This window comes from Oryctolagus cuniculus, chromosome 12 (assembly GCF_051225735.1).
Source record: "Oryctolagus cuniculus isolate XC-2025 breed Fujian yellow rabbit chromosome 12, ASM5122573v1, whole genome shotgun sequence".
NCBI classification, from domain to species: domain Eukaryota; kingdom Metazoa; phylum Chordata; class Mammalia; order Lagomorpha; family Leporidae; genus Oryctolagus; species Oryctolagus cuniculus.
This window is the reverse complement of record NC_142878.1, coordinates 19,951,606-19,973,620: the sequence shown is the minus strand read 5'-3', so window position 1 is coordinate 19,973,620 and position 22,015 is coordinate 19,951,606. Positions and strand designations below refer to the sequence as shown.

Sequence of the window (22,015 nt, the reverse complement as noted above, 5' to 3'; positions counted from 1 at the left end):
ACATTTTTTTAAAAAATATTTATTTATTATTTATTTATTTGAAAGGCAGAGTTACAGAGGGTAGAGGCAGAGAGAGAGAGGTCTTCCATCCACTGGTTCACTCCCCAGATGGCCTCAATGGCCATAGCTGTGCCGATCTGAAGCCAGAAGCCAGGAGCTTCTTCCAGGTTTCTCACACAGGTGCAGGGGCCCAAGAACTTGGGCCATCTTCTACTGCTTTTCCCAGGCCATGGTAGAGAGCTGGATCAGAAGTGGAGCAGCCGGGACTCGAACTGGTGCCCATATGGGATGGCAGCACTGCAGGAAGCGGCTCTACCCACTACGCCACAGCAGTCAATGCACTCCCTCCGTTGCAGAAATGTTTGACTCCTAATCACCACTCATGCCTTAAAAATACATGTGAACCCTTGTGTGTTCCAGACCCAGAATGGTGCCTGGTTTGGACAAGACCCTCAAATATTTGCCGAAAGAACAGCTACATCTTTATGATAGCTCTAATTTTCTTATACCCTAAAGAAAGCATAAGTGGAAACAATTTTTGAGGAAGTCTGACACCGAGAAACACCTTCCTTTAGCCATTCTAACATGTTAACATCTCTGGAGCCAGAAAAACATATGAATTTACTATTCGTGTAATTGTTAGTAACATAGTTAGTGTCTGCTGTTGGGAGAAGTCTACAGCAGACGTGGGAAGCTGGCCCCGTGCTTGGTTATTCAGTCTCCTGAGGAGGTCAAATCTGAAGCTGTCTTCTAGGCAAATACTGACTAACTCCTATTAAGTAACCACATTTCCTCCTGGAACAAATGCAAATCCACATGAACCTAGAAATCCCTTTGGCAATAACACCATTAGTGACATAACTGTCGAGAGAATTGAAAAATAAAGAGTAGTGTTTAATAAGCATACAGTCAGATAAATTAGAGATGGAAACCCACACCTACCAGGTCATTTAGTAGTAAGTCACCCTTCTGCTAATGCCAGACAATCCCCCAAGGCTTAATTCCAAGGGTTCAGTCCTTGCTAGCTTTCAATGTTCTAACCTGGAGTCTCGGCCACTTCCCTGAGGGGCACTTCCATAGCTGGTGAGAGGGCAATTCCTCATTTTCATCTCTTTGCAAATGAGCCCCATGGAGGGACCTGGACAAGTCTGACTGGTGCGTGATGCCTTTTCAGACACCTGCAGGTGGTTGCCAGGTGCCTGCTCCACTGCGGACATCACAAAGGAGGTCTTACCTCCCTGCCTGTGTTCTGAGACACATTTTGCTTTTGCAGTTTTAAATTGCTTGTGCGCACAGACCTGAGTGTTGAGGAACTGCTGAAGCTGATGACTAAAGAGAGCTTTGCTCTTTGCAAATGGGGTCCATTCTGCCTATTCAGGCTTTCTTGAGATATCAGCCCCTCTAGCCACTTGCTCATTTTCTTTGTAATTCCTTAGAGAGCTGAATTGCTGTCTTCAGTAAATTCATTTGAACAAATTCATTACCCTGTTCTCTTCTCCTTCTGCCATCATCTATACTAGTTGATTTGCATAAAGTCTTTTTTATTCCCAATTATTTTCTGACTTTTTTAAACCAAAAGCCCAATTTACAAGGTCTTCATTACTTTATTACTAAATTGCTTGACTTCACTTTTCTTATGAAATGCCAGCATTTAGGAGGCAAAGTGTGAAATGTGTTGGCAGCTCTGTTTGAACTGCGTTTAAAGGAAAATGAAAGCATGTTTTCACAGAGTTTTTAGACATGAATTGATCTACATTATATGGTAATAAACATGCCCGTGTCATTCTTAACTACAGTGAGAGCAGGCTGATGTTCTGAGTGCTCAGAACTGGGAAACAGCTACACACAGAACCAGAGAAATATTCTAGATCTTAAGTGGAGAGGACTACAAAAACAGTAGTATGATTTGTGTTGTTAAAACTTGATCCCCTTGTCAAACTTGTCTTTGCTCTTATTTCCTTCTTTCCAAACATATTCACAGATTTCTAAAATCCTATGATTACTTTGAGTGTTGAACAAAAGACAAACACAAAATGAATTTAGCCATGCGGTTATGCCACATCAATAGTTTGATATATAGTAGATAATGTTATATAATCTATCTTCTTTTTAAAAAAAGATTAATTTATTTGGAAGGCAGAGTTAAAGAGAGGCAGGGGAAGAGACAGAGAGAGAGCGAGAGAGAGGTCTTCCACCCACTAGTTCAATCCCCAGATGGCCGCAATGGCCGCAGCTGCGCTGATCTGAAGGTGATCTGCACTGATCATGTGGGTGCAGGGACCCAAGCATTTGGGCCATCTTCTACCGCTTTCCACACCATAGCAGAAAGCTGGATCAGAATAAGAGCAGCCAGGACTAGAACCAGTGCCCACATGGGATTCCAGCGCCACAGGTAGAAACTCAGCTCACTAAGCCACAGCGCCAGCCCCCTGATTTAGGTTTTCTAAGGCACCTGGAAGTCTAAACGCCTTCCTAAGAAATGTTTTAGGGGTGAGGATTGTGGTGTGGCAGGTTAAGGCACTGCTTGAGACACCTGCTTCCCATATTGGAGTGCCTGGAATCCAACTCCAGCTCCTTCTTTCCAATCTAGCTCCCTGCTAATGAGCCTGGGAGCAGCACATGATAGCCAGCTACATGGGTTCCTGTCACCCATGTAGGAGAACCAGATGGAGTTCCTGGTTCCTGGCTTTATCCTGGCTCAACTCCAGCTGTTGTGCCCATTTAGAGAGTGAACCAGAGGATGAAAGATCTCTCCTTCTCTCTCTCTCTCTCTCTCTCTCTCTGCCTTTCAAATAAATAAAAGTTCAATTCAGAAAAGAGGAGCAGGATGAGCAGAGACCATAGTTCTACAAGGGAAGGCACAGTTTCCTCTTGGCATCAATGAAATGCACACTGGTGAAAGCTCTAGATCTAAAATGAAAGCTGAGCTCTAGAAAGTAGTAAATGTTCAAGTCTAGATAGATCTTGAAAGGCTGAGTAAATTACCTAGTCTAGTGCTCTACTGATTGGTTTAAGATACATGTAAATAATTCCAATGTGGGTGATCAATCCCATCACCACCATGAAGACCATCATAATCAAGATGTGGCAGCACTAGACCAAGAGAAGAGAGGCCGGATCTCCCTTTCTAGAATCCAGGTTCTACTCGGTTCCCATTTCATGGAGCACACAGACACTACCATGGAAAGATAGTCCTGAGATTGCAATCCCTTGCAACCCCTCTAACCATGATGGTTTACATGGCCAGGCAAATGTTGAACTCTCTTTATGCTGTTTAAAGCTTGTGTCAGCAGGACAATGGAGCCAAGCTGACTTTAAGCAGTAACAACACTTCAGTGTTTATTCCACACCCTGTTTCTCCACAATCACTTAGACAATTACACAGTATAACAAAACACACCACTTTATCAGTGACTTTTTAGGAATGTCATAAATGCATCCACCCTGCAACAACTGTTGCCCCATTAGTAATTATTCTTAGTGTTTATTTAGTGTATCATTTTTGGGGAAAAGATACCAAACAATGGGAGTAGTGTGTGCAAATACCAGTTAATTAAAAAGGTAGAGCAGCAAACAAAGGATGTAGGAATGAAGTTATAGAACAATATGATGGGATGTCTCTGTGACATTGTTTGTTGAGGACATTGTTTGTTTAAAACAATTCTAAATTCTGTGTATGTCAAGTTGGTTTTTGATCCTATCCAAAAGAGCTTATTGCTAAAAAGACTTAAAGTAATTTGTTTATATTTTTACTATCAATAACCTGCTTCCAATGCATGGACCAGACCTTAAAAATAAAGATTATTAAAATATCTGCAGTATTTTTGAAACCTCTTTAATTTTTCATCTGACAGTACTCTCTAGTGTGATCTAACAAAACCAAACAGAAGCATAACTAGGATATTTGGGTAGCAAGGGTAGAATAATTCTACCAAGCAGTAAACGCACATTTCTAGGACTTTGGGCTAGAGATGAGTACCCTGGAATATAAGGTTAAAATGTTCACCCTACATATTTGCTAAGTACAAATAGTATTAGTAACCCCAAAAGCCACTTAGCCTGGTTTTCCTCTGGGCACCAAAAGGACAGCTTATGTTCACCAGCGCATGCCTTTCCTTTATTTTCCATGCTTCTCCCCACTTTCCCCAGCCCCATCTGACCCCAGACGGATGCTGAATGGTCATACAGTGATCTGTACTGACCTTACTGATTGGGAAAAGAAAGCCAATTTCAAAACAAAACAATTCTAAGACAAGACTTGGCCTTTCATTTCTCAAGGTGTATTTTCCCTGTGCTGCTTGGCGAACACATCTCTTTCCAGAGGCTTTTTCTAGTCGTGGTCACAGTGATGTTAGGCAGCACACACACAGTTACCTTTCCAACCTTTCTAATTTGTATTGGATTCTAAGCTCCCACATCTTGGCCCTCGGGCATTTTCCTTGATAAAGCCCTCCTACCTTCCAGTCCAACAAAGACCAAAGACTTTGGATATGAAATTTTTAAAGTAACCACTGGAGAAGAGGCTTCAACTGTATTGGTCCAACTAGCAATCTGTGGAAGGCCACATGAATTGCTCAGAGATAACACCCTTGCCTTTCACCTTGCGGTCACCAGTTTGAATCAAGCAGAGATTAACAGTGTCCAAGGGCTGTTATCATCTGGTGATGGCTTGGGAGCTGATATGAAATAAATTGCTAGTATCTTGCGTCTACTTGCCTGAGGTCACCAGGTTCAGGCTATTTTAGGGACCAGATCCAAATCTTAGCTGCAATGGTTCCTCTAAATGGAAGCCTCCGAACAAGGATCAAATGCTAAATAAACCCATAGATTATACCCCCTCTTGCACTAATGGAAGATATCCTCTCAGACAAGGCTGGAAGTAAGCCGGGGAGTTCTGGGTCGGGGGAATGGGCAAGGTCTGTGTATCCTGAATGACAGGCCTCTGAGTATTTAGTCTCAGTTCAGCCCTGGGTCCCCTGCAGTTGATCCTGCCATCTGATCTATAGCCATGTCCTCCTTCTAAGGCACAGGTCCCACCTCCCTTGCCTATCGTTTCATCCACCTTTGACAAACATCAAACTTAAAAACTTGGAAACTGAGGCATGGCTGGTCAATTTATGTATTAACACACACACATGCACAGAGAGAATCAATTCAGATTAAATGTCCCAAAATGTTTAATCAGGGCCAGACAATTGGGTTTTTTTGGTATTGTTGTTTGGTTTGTTTTGGTTAAAGAAACTTTTTAATCTGAATAATTAAAATTCTGCTTACATTTTCTACTTTACATTTCTTGTGTCAACACTATTAAAAATCCCTCTTGGAGCAGGCATTGTGGTGCAGAAGATTAAGCTGCTACTTGGGATGTCTGCATTAGCTCAAGCACCTGTTGCTCTGTTTCCAATCCAGTTTCCTGCTAACACATCCAGGAAGGCAGCAGCTGATGGCCCAAGTGTCTGGGTCCCCGCCACCCATGTGGGAGACCCAGACGGAGTTCCCAGCACCTGGCTTCAGCCTGGTCTACTCCCAGCTGTTACCGGCATTCAGGGAGCGAACCAGAGAATGAAAGTCCTCCCACTGCTGCTGCCTTTCAAATAAATAAATAATTCTTTAAAAAAAATCATGCTTACCTAGTTCTCCTGTTAATTAACAATTTGTCATATATAAATAGCCTCATGAACAATAATTCAAATTAGGCCTAAATGGGCAGAATTTAGAGATGAGTGGGAATTTTTAAAAAAAAAAGTTATATTTAAATTTTATCGTGCTGCCATCGTGTCCAGTTGTCACCAAAAAATACATAAGTTTCTAAGTTCACCCTTTTTAACCACATGTGCATCATAAACACCAATGACTCTTAATTATGGATGGTTTCAGATCCTTTTGGGAATTTGGTGAAAGCTTTGGCTCTTCTATAGGACAGAAAAACTATTCTACACCTAGACAAAAAAAATTTTCCATACAATCAAAGGAATTAACTCATTCTATAAAACCTAACCATGAACAACAACTGTCCCCAAAAGCTACCTGAACCACAAGTCCAAGAATCTCAGAAAAAGATATCAACTCAGGCATGTGTGTTATTACCACTCTCCTCTCTAACCAATATATATATATATGAAGGAAAAGAAAAATAGAACCAATGCAATGCACCTATTTAAAATGAGCAGGAGCAGATTCGAGTCCCAGCTGCTATCTGATCCAGCTCTCTGCTAATGCACCTGGGAAAGCAGTGGAAGACGGCCCAAGACCCAGGTGGGAGACCTGGATGGGATTACCCCCTGCTGGCTTAGGTCTGGCCCAGTCCCAGCCATCTGGGGGAGTGAACCAGTGGCTGGACGATCCCTCCCCCACTGTAACTCTACCTTTCAAATAAATAAATACATTTTACAATAAATAAATAAAAAAAGAAAGATCAAGATTAGTAGTTCAATCCGTTCAAACTGCCTGTCCTTGAAACTGGTGCGTGCACGACTGTGCCAAGTTTTCCACTTCTCAGGTCCTGGCGACACAGCTGCCAGACCAGACGAAGGCTTCTGGTTGAAGGTGATTAACAGACAGGCCCAGTGCCTCTTAGGCTCCTAAAGCGTCAAGTGGTCAGCTGAGGCTATTAGTAAAAATAAAATCGATTCCATCACAGGATCTATTGAAAGATGCATTTCCATGACACACTTGCATCTATTTAAAAGTAACTGCGATTGCTCCTTCCAAAATTACCTCTTCACCGGAGACGTCTAGTTAAATATATCTTTTGATAGTCAAATATATTTATTTCTATTTCATTTTTGTCCAACCCTCTGCCTCCTGTAACACCAAGCATGGCAGGAAGCCCAGAGCCCAACATCACTCAGACGTCATCAAACTTACTTGGATTCGAAGCCAAGAAGGAATTGTGCGGGAGGGAGGGCTCTATATGCGCACCCGTAGTGTTCAAAAGCTCTAAGTCAAATTCATATTAGGCCAATTCGTTAAACCAGCCGTCTAAACGGGCCCTGGCACGGGGTGGCGACCGCTCCACGCGCCAGCTGGTGAGGCCTCGAATTGGAACCGGAAGCGGCCGCCAGCCGGCCTCCCAGGCCCCGAGTGCCCGGGGAGCACTTCCGCGACGCCCGGGGACGGCGCCGGCTGCGTCTTGCGGGCCCTGGCACACTCGGTTCCGGGGTGCAGGCCCGGCCAGGCCGAGGAGCCAGGAGCCAAGTCCGCCTCCCGCCCTTTTCAACACGAGGAACTACAGGGAGTCCGCTCGTTTGTCCGGCGACGGACGGCGGAATCGCGGCCCCCCACTCTCACACCGGCTGGTCGCGGGCCCACAGAAGCGGTGGCGGGAGGCAGGCGTGGAGCTCCCCGGCCCCGTGACTGCTCCGCGCCTCTGGGCCCGAGCCTCCGTCCCGCCAGGCCTGAGCGACCCCGGCTGCAGCCCTGCAGGCGACCTGGCGGCCGGGGCACGTGCGGGTTCGAGTCTTGCTCCCGCGGGTGATGCCCATCGGAGATGCGGGGCAGGAGCGGCGACCCCATTTGTCCTACGCAGCGGGCCAGACAACAGCCTCTCTGCTTCCCGAGCAGCCCCCCGACCCCTCGGTGCTCTCCCCGGACCCTGTGACAGGAGCCCCGGAGGGCGGCGCGGGGTCCAGGGGGAGCTCCAGGGCGATGCGGTGTGCACCCTGCAGCCAGGGGAGGCACAGCTCCCGGGGACCGCGGCTGAGGCTGGAGCTGGGTTGGAGAATGGAAACACCCGGCCGTTGCCTGCCCAGTTCTCCGGAGGTACCCCGGGACCCGCTCCCTCCTGGTGCCTGCAGGTCCAGCGCACCGCGGGCCACGCGCCGGGGGCTGGACCTCGACGTGCCAGAGCCACCGCCCCGAGGACATCGCCCGGTCACAGCGCCGGGGAGGGGAGGAGCCCAGGCCTCCGACCTGCCCCTCTGACACCTGGCGGTGACCTGGCGCCTGCGGGCGGGCAGGCCTCGCTTTCCCTTTTCCAGGACACCGAGCGGTTGTTAAACCGGTTAGATGAAGAACGCTCTGCCGGCGAGAGCCCCTCTTAAGAGCATCGCAGCTAAAGTGTGGTTTGGCTCTAAGCTGATAATCAGGTGGCTGTGGTCAGATGCCATTCTGGAACCTCGGCTCGCAAGGACCACGTTATCACACGCACGACGTCCATTAGGCCCCCGTAATCTGCTGTCAACGCATTTTACAACCATTTGAATGTTAAGGAGATTTTTATTAATGGTCCACGATCCGAAAATGTGACTATTGGTTCTAGGGACAGATTTTTTTTTTTAAACAACTCAAGGCTGTGATGAGTGATTTTGACTCTTCCCGTTGGGAGGATGGGGGCAGGGCGCTTGCACCCCACTTGGGGTCTATCTCTAAGAGGCACTTCCCAGCCTTTACCTGAGGGACCTGGGTGGTCCCAAAGGTGGCATTTGCTGGTCCCTTTCATGGGCAGTCCAAGAGGGGGCAAAATAACAGCTCTATGACTGCTAGACGCTGGGATCTTATTTTTAAACAAGTCCTTGGCTGGAAATGCCTCCTTGTGATGTAGACTAAGAAATCCCTAAGGGTAAAGCCCCCTTCCCAATCCTGCAATAGACAAAGGAAAGCAGGATCCCATCTGATTCTAGGACGCCCTTTTTCCCTTGGGGTGCAGAAACTGAAGTCAATTCCAACTTCACCCATTATATTTGCTGTGGGATTCTTCCCCCGCCCCCACCCAAAAAAAAAAATAATGTTTCCACTAAGAATTGAAGGTAAAGGGTGGAGAAGATTAAGGAATGAAAGTGACCTCATGCTGTTTGACTTTCCCTCTAGGAGAAAAACAAAATTTGAAGTGACCCTCCCCCAGTGACAGCCAGGCTGCCCTGGCACCTACAGTTGTCTTTGATCAAATGGGTTGGACTTGGGGCTCCTTTATTTGAATTTGCTTGTTGTTTGTTTGCAGTCAGCAGCGGGTTGGTTTTTCAACCTAAAACACAGTGCTTGCAAGACAGGAAGTCTGGCCCTTGATTGTGGGGACTGGTGCCTGGGGAAGCCCTCTCCAATGCCTGCCTGCTTCCTCCCCCTCTCCAGCCACTTCTGCATATAGAAGCTCCCTCCAGTGCCTGGTTTGGTTCCTTTTCCTTCGAACTACTCCCCCCCCCCCCCCACCGCCCCGAGAAACTACTCTTCCCAAACACTGTCTAGATTTTGTTTTCATAAGGTTAAAAAAATCATTATTATTTAAGATCTCACGTTGCTATTAACACGCAGTTTGAAAGAGATGCTCCAAGCAATCCTACACAACGCATCTCAATACACAGGCGCACTCTGGTTTCACATGTAAAGTTAATTCTGTCCGAGACAAATCCCATAATCTGTGTAGTTTCAGAGCCTACTACTGAAAAACATCAGGGTGGGTTTTGTTTGGGGTTTGCGCTCTCCCCATCTCGGGAGGAAGTCCCAGGGCTCCCCATCTTTTGTATCTGCACTAACCCAAGGCGGAAAGGAGGCAGCTGGGAGAATCAGGCTTTATCAGGGCACCTTGGCAGGCAGTTCAGGAGGGAACATGAGAGGTGCTCAGGGTACTGGTCGAAGATCTGGGCATGCAGACGCGTGGGGGGAGACTTGGACCATTTGGTGGCACGAAAGGGAGGTGGCTGTCCTCCCTACAGGTCTGGAAGCAGCCAGGCGGAGGTCGCGGCAGAGTCCGACCTTACATCTTCCCTTTCCGGTTGTTTCCTGCCACTTTCGTGGGATGCGCCCAACTGTTTTGCGTTGTCTCTGGCATGATTTAGAACGTGTCTCTGTATGCATTAAGCCACCACCCAGCACTGGCACGCCTGGTTTGGGGTTTTGGGTTACAGCTTTGTGCAACAGCGAGGTTGTCGCCAGGAGTGAGAATGCGGGTTTGAACTTGTGGTGTGCGCGTCCCGGCCGCCGCCAGCGCGCCTGCTTCTGGTTAAGTGGAGGCGGGCACTGGCTGCGGCCCCCGCCCTGCAGGTAACCGGAATGGGCTGCCCGGACGCCGCGGGGACCGCGTTCCCCATCCCAGAACCGGCCTCCGGCCCTCAGAGCCGCCGAGTGCCGTGCCGGATCCGAAAAGGGAAAGAGAAGGCCCTCGGTTAAAAACGAAATACAGGGAAGTGGAAGAAACGGGATGAGCTCAGGGTCACCGAGAATCCTTCCGGCTCGTCCGGAAAGCCTCGGTCCACGGCCGGCCGGTGTCCCCGGCGCAGGGCCGATCCCCAACCCCGACGCCACAGCCCAAGCACCCGGCTTTCCCGGGAGAGCTCCTGGTGCCCAGGGGAGGCCTGGTGGGCCCTGGACGCCCGAGTCCCCGCCCGTGGAGCGCTCCCCTCCCCAGCTGTCCGAGGCGCATCCCCGCGGGAGTCGTGGAACCGCCCGGCTCTCATCGGCCTCTCTGGCCGGTCCTAGTCCCCTAGTCCCCGGTCCGATGGACGCAGGGACCCAGCTCGCCGGCTCTCAGTGCTTCCCGCGCCCGGCCGCCCTTCACCACCAAAACCCGAGTGACCCCTGAACTCCGCCAGGCCGCCCAGAATTCAGAAGCCCGGGTGGGCTGGGGCGCGCGGGCCGGACGCGGTGCGCTGCGGGCGGGGGAGCTCGGTCCAGCGACTCCAGGCCCCGAGGCGGAGACCCTGGACTCCCACCATGCCAGAGAGAACGCGGGACCCGGCGGGGCCAGGGCCTGGGCCGCGGGGCTGGGCGGGATCCCTGGGCCCGGCCGGGAGTGCGCCTCTCTCGCAGGTAATTCCGTCACGACTCGCTCCCCGGGGCACCGCGGAGCGGGCTGGGGCCGGCGGCGCCCGCCGGGGGCCTCGGCTGCGAGGGGCCAGGGTGGGGTGGGGTGGGGACCTCGGGCGAGCGCGCGCGTGGAGGACACTGACCGTCCCCTAACGCCCGGAGGGCTCCAAGGCCCGCACTGAACAGGCTCCCTGGAATTTCTCCTGTTATCCGTACAGGAAGAAGCACTCCCCAGGGTGAAACACAAAATCTCTGTGGGAAGGTAGAGGTTTGGGGCCACGGATCCACCCCACCCTTGTCCGTGCTAGGCGCCGACCCGGGGCCGCTCCATCGCCACCGGCGGCCGGCTTCGCCATGTTGGGGCTTCTTCCCCTGGACCAGGAGCGGGGACCAGGACCTCTGCATAGGCTGAAAGCCAGGGGGCCCGGCCGCCCGCCTCGCCTCGCTCCCCGCCGTCACGGGGATTCATTTCTGAGGCACTGCCGTTGTGCCAAGACTAGGGGAAAAATGTCAGAAGGGCCCAGCGCCCCCTCTGCCTGACTGTCCTTCGGAGCAACGACCGTCTTGCCCAGCCCTTGGGGAGGCATCCCGAGAACTGTGGGAGCGGTCGGCTCTTTGGGATCGGCTTTATGATTGCCTGAGGAAAGCCAGGGAGAGCAAGCCCCTGAATCTGAGAAAACCAAGCCAAGACTGTCTCTGGGCCCTGGGTCCTGGTCTCCCGCCCGGGTAGCCTAAGGTGATGGATGAGTTATCACCAGGAGGTGATGGCCAGTCTCGCCATGCAAGTCTGCCATCCGTGTGGGTCCTTGGATGGCATTTCCTTAGCAGTACTGCAATGTCCTTAGGAGGCAAGGTCACACCGGGCTCAAGGCGGCAGGCACAGCCAGGCACAGCCAGGCGACAGCCAGAAAACAAAAGGCCGCCGACTGCTCACCCAGCACAGCTAAAGTTCCAAGCAAAAGTCACTTAGTTTGGATCCAGTTTAAGGGCATGAGAAATGCAAAAGGAAATTAAATGTTGCTTTTACTGGAGGAGCCCATGGTCCTGGGTCCCTTGTCTTTCCTGGTCACTAGTTCAATAAAACACCGGGAAAGGGGACCCAATCTTTCTCCGCAGCACTGTTTTAAAAAAAAAATCTGACCAGGGTACCTTATGTTCAACTACTAAAATTATAGGTTTTAAAACTTTTCTGAAACTCTTTTGTTCAGAAATCATTTCTGCCTGAATTGCTTTCAGATTCTGATTACACTCCCTCTCATGTTTACCTCAGATTTTTTTTGGAAGTTAAAAGAAAACCCCCTGAACCAAATAAGAGAATGGAAACAAGAAATTCTTGTCATTCTCAGTTTCTCGGAGACACGCCAGTTCTTCCCCCCTTGCTTAGAAAGAAAGAAAGAAAGAAAGAAAGAAAGAAAGAAAGAAAGAAAGAAAGAAAGAAAAAGAAATGATCTATTTTTAAAAACCAAATGCCTAAGAAATAGTTCAGATTTGTGGCAGGGAAGGAAAAACAGGGGGAACAGGATCCTAAATGGAAATGCCATTTCTGAGCCATCCTGATGAGTCATGAGAAGTTTACACACCGTTGTCACCCACAGCTAGTTCATCCACAGATGAGCCAAAAAATTAAAAGTAAAAAGAAAGTCTGCTAATTGCCTCTCTGCCCTAACACAAACGTTTTGGGAGGAGAGGCCGAATGCAGGCTTCTCATTCAAAAACAATGGTGCAAATTAAACGGGACCCAACATTGTGCTAGAACCATTTTAATATAATTATACAGATCTGCCAAATCCAGGAAGAAAAGGTTTATGCATATATAACTTTTCCAGTTAACATCTGCAAGCATAAACAACAACGATCTCAATTTAAAAAAGCATCAGGGTCAGAGCAATTGACCAACGTCTCTTCACTGCTAGGCTTACCAACAGTAAAGTACAGAGGAGTTAGCGTCCTTGCTTCTCTTCTTACTCTCCTTGTCCAGAGACATGACGCCAGGAAGTTTCAGTGCAGCTCACCTCCAGCCACAGGTAATCCTTTTTTAGGTAGCACTCAGTTGCTCTGAATTTTGCTTATAATTATTACCTATTTAATCACAGAAGAACTCCTGCAGAGGTGGAGTTCATGGTTGCATACAAGAACAGGAGATCACAGTTTTGAAGTCTAGCACAGATTAAAAACCACAGATGTACCATTTATATAAGACACACACTGATTGTCTCTTAAACTACATATTGACTCCTTATGAACATTATTTTTTTTTAAATAAAGTAGTGCATCTAGGACAATCAGTCGCACAATTCACACAGCCCTGAAAAGGTTTTCAGTGCCAACTACCAGTTGGTCATGAAACGTGAATGAGCTTGAGACACTGTTCATTCCTAAGATTCAACCAAGGATTGGCTAAAACATTGGAACACCTCTGTTTAAGAAGGCTAGGCCCTTGCCTCCCTTCTCTCACAGCTTAGTTTTGTTTCATCTTGTTTATTTTTGGTGGTGTTTGGTCGCACATGGCTAGAATGCTTTTGATCACTCTGCAAATCAGGAAAACCAATAATCTAAAACTATGACAGGATCTTAAGTAGATTGGTTTGTCCATTTCAGGTTGCTGGTTGGCAGGCCCCTCTAAGGCCCTCCATTTTTCCTTCTATGCCTCCTGGAACTTTGATCAGAGGAGTCTGAGCATCATTCCATCTAATTCTTTTAACCAATGCCTGGCTAAAACCGGAATGTCCAGCCCAGTATATTTAAAAATCACCCACAAAAAGAGGTTCTATGGGTCTTCACAAAACCTGGAATTTCCACGAGGATGTCTGATCTTTATAATCCAAGCAGTCAGCATTGAAGTTAAGCTTCCAGGAGGCAGTTTGGTCCTTATAATCCAAGCAATCAGTGGTTGAGTTAAAACCCAAGCTTGAAGCTCCATATCCCTGGGTGGAAAGAGAAGCTGGGGACTGATTGAGATGGCTGGTAACTGCATTGGTACCCATGGGACTGAGGGCGGCCCCAGGTCCAGGAAGCTGGTGATGCATAGGGGTCAAGTAAGATCCACAGTCCATGCCCCCAAAGTAGGAAGTTGAGCCCGCATATCCTTGACTATAACCTGAAGCCTGAGTATAGGTCATGGGGTAGGACCTCTGCATGCAGGAGGAGGAGGTGGACAAGGGGTCTGACAGTGGGGAGATGGAAGCTGGGCTCCAGATAGACACAGGAGCACTGCTGCTCGCAATGGTCGGGACAGAGGTGCTAGAGGGGGGAGTGAACTGGCCACTTGCTCCACTCTCTGAACTCACTTCCCGAGCCGGAGAGGTCTTCTTTTTGGCAGGTCTCACTTTGTTCTGACCACCATTCTGTTGCTGTTGCTGTTGTTGGCGACACTTAGCTCTTCGGTTCTTAAACCACACCTTGAAAGGGAAAGAAACTTCTTTTAACGTGATTTCAATAATTCTTAAAGGATAAGAGTGGCTCCCAGCTTATATATCTGTCCTTGATGAGCTAGGCAGACAGTGTCCCTGGCTCTGAAGACCTGTTATGTGACATTCCCATATGTTCTCCTGGAACTATAAGAAAGTTGGAAAGGCTGTGTCTACAAGCACTGAAACCTGTTTTAATCCTAGCCCAGAACAATACAATTTAAGACAATCCCCCAGATCAGATGGCTAAAAATTCTCCACATCCCTTTCTTATCCTTTTTCAACTCCAATGCACATACACACAGTGATCCAACTCTATTATGGAATACTCTCCCAATGAAATAGAATGCATCAATGCCTTCTGGAGAGAAACACAAGAGAAGTGAGGAGAAACAATTCCATCACTGCATGCTAACAAGAACGATCCAGACCCAAATAGCACACAGTCCACCCTCCAGGGAGCAACTGGCAAAACCAAGGCTGATCCCCTCACCCCACTTTTCGTCTCTTCTAGAAAGATTCACAGCAGAAAGCACCAAGGAGAAGACAGGATCCCGCTGAGCTAAGAGGTCTGGGAGCCATCATTTGCTAAAGGCTGCTTGGTGGCAAATGGCATAGCGTACGCATCCCCTGCATTGGGCTGGAGTCAGACCTCTTTACTGTCTCCCAGACATGAGTCTGTGCCTTCAACACCATGCCACTCAGGACGTAGACTGTACCCTGACCTATGCTCGACGGCTTGTCAACTGATTCCTCTGCCTGTGACTTGGAAAATTCTCTTGAGCAGCCATCTACATGCTCTGTGAAGAGGCTGTGCTCGGTGGTGAGGGGGCTGATGGGAGTAACTTCTGGCATTTTCTGGTCCTTAGTTGTACTCCTGAATGAACTCTCCACATGGGTGCCATGGCCATGGGAAAAGACGTGCCACCAAGGCCAAGTTCAACGCCAACCATTCAGAACCAAGTGTTTTCTTCCAGTGAGGATGTTGCTTCAACCTCACAGGTGCTAAACTCCTTCCAGCCCACTTTACCAGAGCCTCTCTCCTGATTCACAGTTCACACCAGCGTCTGTCACTTCTGACACTTCCAACAACACGTCCTAGCTGAAGAAGTGTCCCAGGTGTGTATGTGGCTTAGGTGCTAAATGCTCTTTCAAAAGAACTCCATGTGGGACTTGCTCCGGAGGCAAGTTGGAATTGACTTTTCCTCTCCAGCTTAGGGTCAAAGTTTAGGAAGACTGACTGGGAGAGAACGGGTGTGGAATGTCACCAAGGATATTATGTAGCTATTTCATCTGTTAAATGACCTAGAGCTAGCAAATTCTATTCAATCCCTAAGGAGTCAAAGGAAACACACTCTTAGGGTGTTCATTTATTTGGGAAAGCACCAGCTACTTCTACAGTCTGGCTCTGCTTCCAAACCTAGGTCTGACCTTGAGCAAGCTAGTCACTCTATTTCTTCATCTATGAAAATATTTCCCACCTGTGAAAATATTTAGGGGTAAATTTTTCCAACCCTTAAAAGTCCATGAGAATAGGGGAGATTTCCACTTAGGGAAAGGCAAGAGTTAAATACCCTGTGACCACCCTTGAAATCTGCCCAGGGCTGGGACTCTGTCAACTGAAGAGCAGAGGCGCTGGGACTTTATCTCTGTAGCTAAATCGCCCCCTCTTACCTTGCTGGCCACCTGGGCCAGGAGACCCTTGCTGACAGGATTAGGTGGGGGTGGGAGGGAAGGTAAAAAGGCCTCCAGGCCCCGCCCTCCTCCCCGGGCTGTTTAGTGTTTCAAGCCTTCCTTTGTCGAGGCCCAGACCTGGGGCTCTCCTGGGTCCTCCACTCACACCAGGCTTGGGGGAGGGGCGGCGCGGGCAGGAAGGGGAGCCGTCAGCATCTGCCCTACCTGTACCCTGGACTCGGGCAGGTTGATTTTCAGCGCCACCTCCTCGCGCATGAAGATGTCTGGGTACCGAGTCTTGGCGAAGAGCGCTTCCAGCACATCCAGCTGCGCGCGGGTGAACGTGGTCCGCTCGCGGCGCTGCTTCCGGGGGGTGGCTGCGGGACAAGAAGCCCAGGGCCCTTTAGGGTGGGGGAGCAGTTTCTCAGTCACTGGGGCTGCGGGGCCCTCCGACTCCCCCAGCCCCCAGCGCCCGCTCCTCCCAGTCGGTCAACCCCGAGCCCACCAACGCTCTCCACCGCCCTGGCCGGGCCTCGGCACCCCAGGCCCTTGACACGCTGCCCCTTCCAGGAGCGGCCTCTTCTCCGCCTGACTTTGGAAATCGCCCCCGGCAGACCCTCACTTCGAAAGCTTACAAAACCAACGAAATCAAAGGGACACGAACCAACCCAAGCTCCAAAATCAACCCCCAACCCATAGCACAAACAAAAATGTCATTCCGGGAATGACCGCGCGCCTCCATCCGGCTCCCAAGGCTCTTAACGTTCCAAGGGCTCTTCCCTCCATCTTTACAATGGGGACATAGTTCTTACGGATACGAGGATTTTAGAAAAACAAATCTGGGCGGAAGGGAAAGCACCGCACCGGGGCAAAGTCACACCCCCTGGGATTAAAGGCTCAGGGCCTGGATGTCAGATGGGAATCCCTGGGCGCGGCGGGGAGAACCGCAAAGGCCTGGGGGCGAGAAAACCCGGCCCCTCCAGGAGCGCGCGGCGGAGGAACCCGGCAGGGAGATAAGGCTAGAACCCCTCCTTGCTCCATCTCCGTGCCTTTTCCCCATTCATTCGAAGTAAGAGGGGAACGGTGTGTTTTCCTGTAACTGTTGCTGTCCCACCTATTCGCTTCTTCCCCAGTCCTGTTCTCTCCCGGGTCAGCAAATGCCCGGTGGCTCTAAGCTGCTGCTTCGGAAGAATAAACCCAGAGGGGACGTCGCGTGGAGCTGGGGTGGGGAGAGCAGGCGTGACGCAGGGCGCACTTACCCGGGTAGCCCACGGAGGGGTGCAGCAAATCCATTCCCGAAGTGGTCAGACTCAGCCCATTGACTGCGTAAGGCGGTTGCTTGAGATAAGACATCATGCTAAGGTTGTTTGGTGGCACAAAGTCGGCCCAGATCGGGGGCACCCAGCCGGAAGGTCTAGATTCGCCGGGGGAGGACAGGTTCAGGGTCCTCAGTGGGTGGGTTTGCAGTGATGGAACTAAGAGCAAAGCAAAACAAACAAACAGAGGTTGCTGGTTTACTCCTTTGGCGGCCGCAGCTCTCCTGCGTTCACCACCAATAACTTGGAAAGAACCCGGGGCAGGCACAGCAGAGGCAGCCCCCACCCGCTCACTCTCAGCTGCTCTGGAACTAGAGGGGATGGAGGAAGACCAGATAAACCTGTCTTCCCCACCCCCAGCCTAAACTTACAAAAAAAAAAAAAAAAAAAAAAGTACGCGAGGAAAGCAATTACAATCTGCCTTCCCCAGGAACAAAACCCCAGCCTTCAAACGCACTCGCTGCATTCCGACCCCCAACATTTGCATAGGACTCGTTGGCTGGCACTAGCTAATTGTCTCAAACAAAACTTGATTGGGGCCATTTGCAGAGACAAAGAACTCTTTGGCTAAATAAATAATGCTGATAACAAAGCCCATTGGTGAGAAACAAAGAAACAATTCAAGAAATCCACCTCTCCCCAGACTGTTGCCTTTCCGTGGCAGAGATTTTAATTATCTTAGCTTTTTACCACTTTCCACTGCTGCGAACCTAAAATGTCAGTGCATTTAACATCTAAAATACCAACTTGCTTAAGCAACAAACTTGAGAAAACTGCTCAACCACTATTATTCCACATTGGAAGTCATTTCCAGTAATCATTTTCACCTAATTAGTAGTGTGGGTAATTAGATTTCGAGGTAAGTAACAGATTTATTAGGGTTTTGGAGAACCTTGATTATATGTGTCTAAAGAACTAGAGCTAAACAAACAAGTATTTGACTTTTAATCGACACCCCTCAAATATTTAAACGTACAGCAAAAACGTCTCCAAGATTGGCAGAAATTCTCAAGTAAAGTTAGAATCCCACCAATCAGATAATGACAGGACCCCACATTTGCAAGTAGAAAGGACTTGCATCTGTGCTGCACGCCGCTTCCACGTTGAGCTTGATGGGGGGGGGGGCTCCTGCAGGAGGGCAGCATTTCGGACATTTGGGTCCTCAGCAGCTGCCGCAGTTCCCTGTTAACTCTGTCCTCCGCAGGTTTTAATTCAGAAGAAAGTACCTACCCGCAAACACCCAAAGTTGCAAAGCTGATAGGCTTTCTCCCTCCCTTCCAAGTTTCCTACAATTGTATTAAGAAAAAGAACTCCAAGGGAAACAAAGGAAGAAAAAGAAAGTGACTTTCCTCCACTGAGTTCTCCCGCCCTCCTGTTCAGCAAAGAGATCCGAGATCCAAAATAGATGTTCCTGCAGGCTGGTGGTTTGCAAGCCTGGCCTTTATATTCCTAAAAAACCGTGGCCCCAGCCTGCAAGGATCTCTAACTTTGGAACTTTGACACTGTGAGAGATTGCTTCAAAATGGCGGATACAAGATTAGGGGTTCTCTCTTACTTTTTACCAAGGTCTTGCTGAGTTTTAAGGACCCCAGGTTTTCCCATTTACGTAGCCGGAGACATCAAGGCCCAGAGTTCTACAAATGGAGCTCGGTAACCACAACTTTTTCCTGATTTAAATCTGAGCACAAAAGTCATGTTTCCCCACCCTAGGATCTAATTAATGTAATTTTAGACATGTCATTCTTGGGCGGGTGCGTGTTTATTCATCGGTAAAACTAGTTGCTCCTATAACAAAGGTATTATATTGTGTTTTCCTCTCAAGATGCCGTGATTTGGAGCCTTAGAAAATAATATCGCTTTAAAATAGTCATTTATTTATTTAAATAGCCTCTATGCCGGAGTTCCCTTTTTGTTGGATAAAAATCTTACTAACCTTGGAAAGTTCCAAAGTACTACAGAGAAACCTAAAATCCCATCAGACGGTACCCACGAGAGAGGTGGAAGCGCTCTGACACCTTAGCCCTTACCCGATTAGAAATGTCTGAGCCATTTTACGATAAAGTAGCACATGCAACATTAAAAAAAAAAAAAAAAAGCTACAGCAAGCAGTAAACAACAGCACTAAGATCCTTCTTGGGCTTCCTTTGCCCAGAACCCCGGCAAAATGGCTAAAATTCCCAGGATAGGCTCTGTTCTCTTTTACACGTGGATGCGCCTTTCAAAGGAAAAGGGGAGAAAGAAAAGCAAACACAAAACCCCGACGTCCCCTCACAGCCTGCCAGGGATGCACTGCTCCAGGGACGGGGCCGAGGGCCTCCCGCGTCTAACTTAGGAGACCAGCAGGGACGCCTCTCCATCCCTTCCCCTCCCGATCCAGTCCAGGCCGGGGTGGGAGAAAAGCCCCTGTTCAAAAGCACAAGCCCCCTCCTCCTGCTCCCGAGACGCCGCGGCCTCTGCAGAACGCGTACCTAGGAGCGCGCGCCGAGTCCCCGTCGCCGGTGGCGCCCACACCTCCAAGGCGCGAGCGGCTGGGTCCCGGGTCCCTGGCCCGCAGCGCTGGCGCCGAGGTCCCGCTCCACTGCCCGCGCCGGGCCGCGCAGCCTTATATCTAACGGTCAATTCGTGCAATCTGTCGCCTCCCCCCTCTCCCTCCCCCCCTCGGGTGTGTATGTTTTTTTTTTTCTCCTTCCAAGAAGCCCGTCTACCAGTTGCTGTGTCCTCGCTCAATAATAATTACCTCGTCCGAGAATTAATTATAATAAATGTTTTCTTGATAAACTAACGAGATAATCCGAGGGGCACACGTCCCTTAATTACAGGCCGCCGTGCTCAGCGCCGCGGCTCGTCCGGGCTGATTAATTTCCTGCCTGACGGAGGGGCGACACCACCAGGCGGACGGGGCCACCGTGGCCTGCGGCTGGGGGGCCCGCGTGGACGCGGCGGGAGCGGGCGGCGCAGACGGCAGCGCCGCGCGCCTCTCCCGGGCCAACTCGAGGGAAAGTTTGTGGCCTGAGGGAATCGAGCGACGCTGCCCCCGCGAGGGAGGGGAAGCCGCGCGCCGGCGGGCTTGGCCTTGACTATTCGCGGAGGTTGGGAGCCAGCCCCGGGCGGCTCGGCGAGCGGAGGGAGGGCTTTCCTCGCCAGTGCCTCTCCCGTGCCTGCAACAAAGTCCCGGGGCGAGCACCAGAAACCCAGAGCCCCGCAGCTCCGGCCTGGACGGGGCAACTGCCCGGCCACCCACCCGGCAGAGCGCACTAGTCCCGCACGCCGAGGAGGGAGCCTGGGGCTCCAACGCAGGGTCCCCCCAAAAGGGACGGCCCCTCCACCCATCCGCTCCAAGACTTCGTCGGAGTTGGCGGCGCCCCCTGACCGCGGATCTTTCCCCCGCAGCCCGCGAGCAGAGGCGGCGAGGGCCTCGGCGCACCCCTCGGCCCCAGCCGGCCCCCGGCCCCACTTCGGCCTCGAGCCTGGGGAGGGAGCGGCGAGCGGGAGGATTCCCGGCCCCGGGGCGGCCTCGGGCGGAGCAGGGGCCACTCGCCGGCGCTTCCGCCCGCCCCAGGTGCGCGCCGAGGGTCGGCGCGGCTGGCCCGGGACCGGCCCGAGCTCAGCCGCCTTGAAAACCGATGCTGGCACCTCCGTTCGGCCTGGGGGCCCGGGTCTGGCACCGCGACCGCCGATGGAGTGTTGGGGGGCGGGGGGGCACTCCCAGGACTTGGGGGGGAGGGGAAGGGGATTAAAAAGGAAGGGGAGACCAGGAGGCCTTGGGAGGAGGCCGAGAACGGGGCAGCTCCGGGCCGGGCGGAGAGCACGCCCGCGCCGCCCGCCTGCCCGGTTATCCGCTCGGCTCCCCGGCTCGCGTTCTCTGCGGAGCAGGCGGGCGCCGGGGCCGCGCCGCAGGCCGGGGCCGACCGGCGAGCGAGCCGAGCCTCGGGGCGCAGCCCGCAGGGGCGCCTACCTTTTCCTCAGGATCGTTTGAATCCATTCCTCAAGCTACATCTGCATTTTTTTTTTTTTTTTTTTGTCTCGGACTCTACACACGTCCTTGGGATCAGCCGGAAACTGGGGCCCAAAACGCCCAATCGCGCGGAGACCAAAGCCGCGTGGACATAAAAACCGAATCGGGGACAAAAACCCCTGCGAAGGCCCCCACACCGGACCCGGGGGCTCCCCGGCGACCCCCGCGAACACGCTCTCTCCCTCCCCTCCCGCCTTCCTCTCCAGATGGCGAAATCTTCCCAGCGATCTAACACTTCACGAGTAACACCTCAAGACTGGTAAGGGAAAAACAAAACAAAACAAAACAACACAGCCGCATCAGCCTCAGAAGGGCTCCGCGCTGACCGAGGCGCGCCGGCCGGTCCGGCAGGTGGTGACGGACACACTTACCTCACAGCCGCATTGGAGGTTAGGGGGTGGGGGCAATCGAATTATCCTTCAAAATCCCAAGTAGCCAGCTATCCTAAAAGAAATTAATAAGAGTATTGCGTTAGAAACCGTGCAGTCTTCCCTTTCCACATACACACAAAAAAAAGTCAAACAGAAGCAAAAAAAAAAATTTTTTTAAAGAGCGGAAAATGCGGACAGTGGCCGGGGCTGGGAACACGCGTGGGCCCCCGTGCGATACGTACAAAGTGGACGTGGCGAGTGAGGGCTGCGCTGGCGATTTTTTATTTTTCATAACAGTGCAGGCTGAGTCGGAGCTGAGGCCGGTTCCGCTCTCAGGGAGATTTGCTGAGAAAGCGCCTCTCTGGCAACTTTTTGACGCAAACTATCCAACCAATGGCAGGGAGAGAATGATTGACACATCTAAGCCAGAGGGAAAATAATAAAAACACACACAACAGGGGGAGGAAAACAGGCCGCTGCTGCACGGGGGGACGA

General features: G+C 50.8%; 1 protein-coding gene and 1 long non-coding RNA gene across 8 annotated transcripts in view; both read right to left on the bottom strand.

Annotated features, from left to right (window-relative positions):
- Nucleotides 1-7,146, bottom strand: part of LOC103351261 (uncharacterized) — a 73,045-nt gene extending 65,899 nt beyond the window's left edge. Inside the window, exon 1 of one of the 2 annotated variants that reach the window (XR_007910574.3) lies at nt 6,868-7,146. This is a non-coding gene — a long non-coding RNA (uncharacterized LOC103351261). The remainder of the gene's footprint in view (nt 1-6,867) is intronic. The other variant, XR_011380445.2, reaches the window with a different exon arrangement.
- A 5,335-nt stretch (nt 7,147-12,481) lies between these two features.
- OTX2 (orthodenticle homeobox 2) lies at nt 12,482-21,805 on the bottom strand. 6 transcript variants are annotated; one of them, XM_002718264.6, is made up of 5 exons: nt 21,763-21,805; nt 21,521-21,593; nt 17,078-17,293; nt 16,044-16,195; nt 12,482-14,135 (listed from the first exon to the last, which is right to left on the bottom strand). In XM_002718264.6, the coding sequence occupies exons 3-5, from the start codon at nt 17,172-17,174 to the stop codon at nt 13,515-13,517; spliced, it is 870 nt and encodes a 289-aa protein (XP_002718310.1). In that variant the 5' UTR covers nt 17,175-17,293; nt 21,521-21,593; nt 21,763-21,805; the 3' UTR covers nt 12,482-13,514. The 6 variants fall into 6 exon arrangements, with proteins under 6 accessions (XP_002718310.1, XP_089165379.1, XP_051678880.1 ...); XM_089309253.1 differs by lacking the exons at nt 21,521-21,593; nt 21,763-21,805 and adding an exon at nt 19,872-19,889 and having other exon boundaries at nt 16,044-16,219; XM_051822920.3 differs by lacking the exons at nt 21,521-21,593; nt 21,763-21,805 and adding an exon at nt 19,603-19,760 and having other exon boundaries at nt 16,044-16,219.
- Nucleotides 21,806-22,015: the final 210 nt, after the last annotated feature.

What these genes read in the sequence shown, in the direction of transcription:
- OTX2 (XM_089309253.1), bottom strand. Translation starts at nt 17,174, where the DNA reads ATGATGTCTTATCTCAAGCAACCGCCTTACGCAGTCAATGGGCTGAGT. An exon ending in CCCCTCCGTGGGCTACCCGG is followed by an intron (nt 16,220 to 17,077) that starts GTAAGTGCGCCC and finishes CCCACCCTAAAG; the next exon opens with GGCCCTGGGCTTCTTGTCCC. An exon ending in TGCCCGAGTCCAGGGTACAG is followed by an intron (nt 14,136 to 16,043) that starts GTAGGGCAGATG and finishes TTCCCTTTCAAG; the next exon opens with GTGTGGTTTAAGAACCGAAG.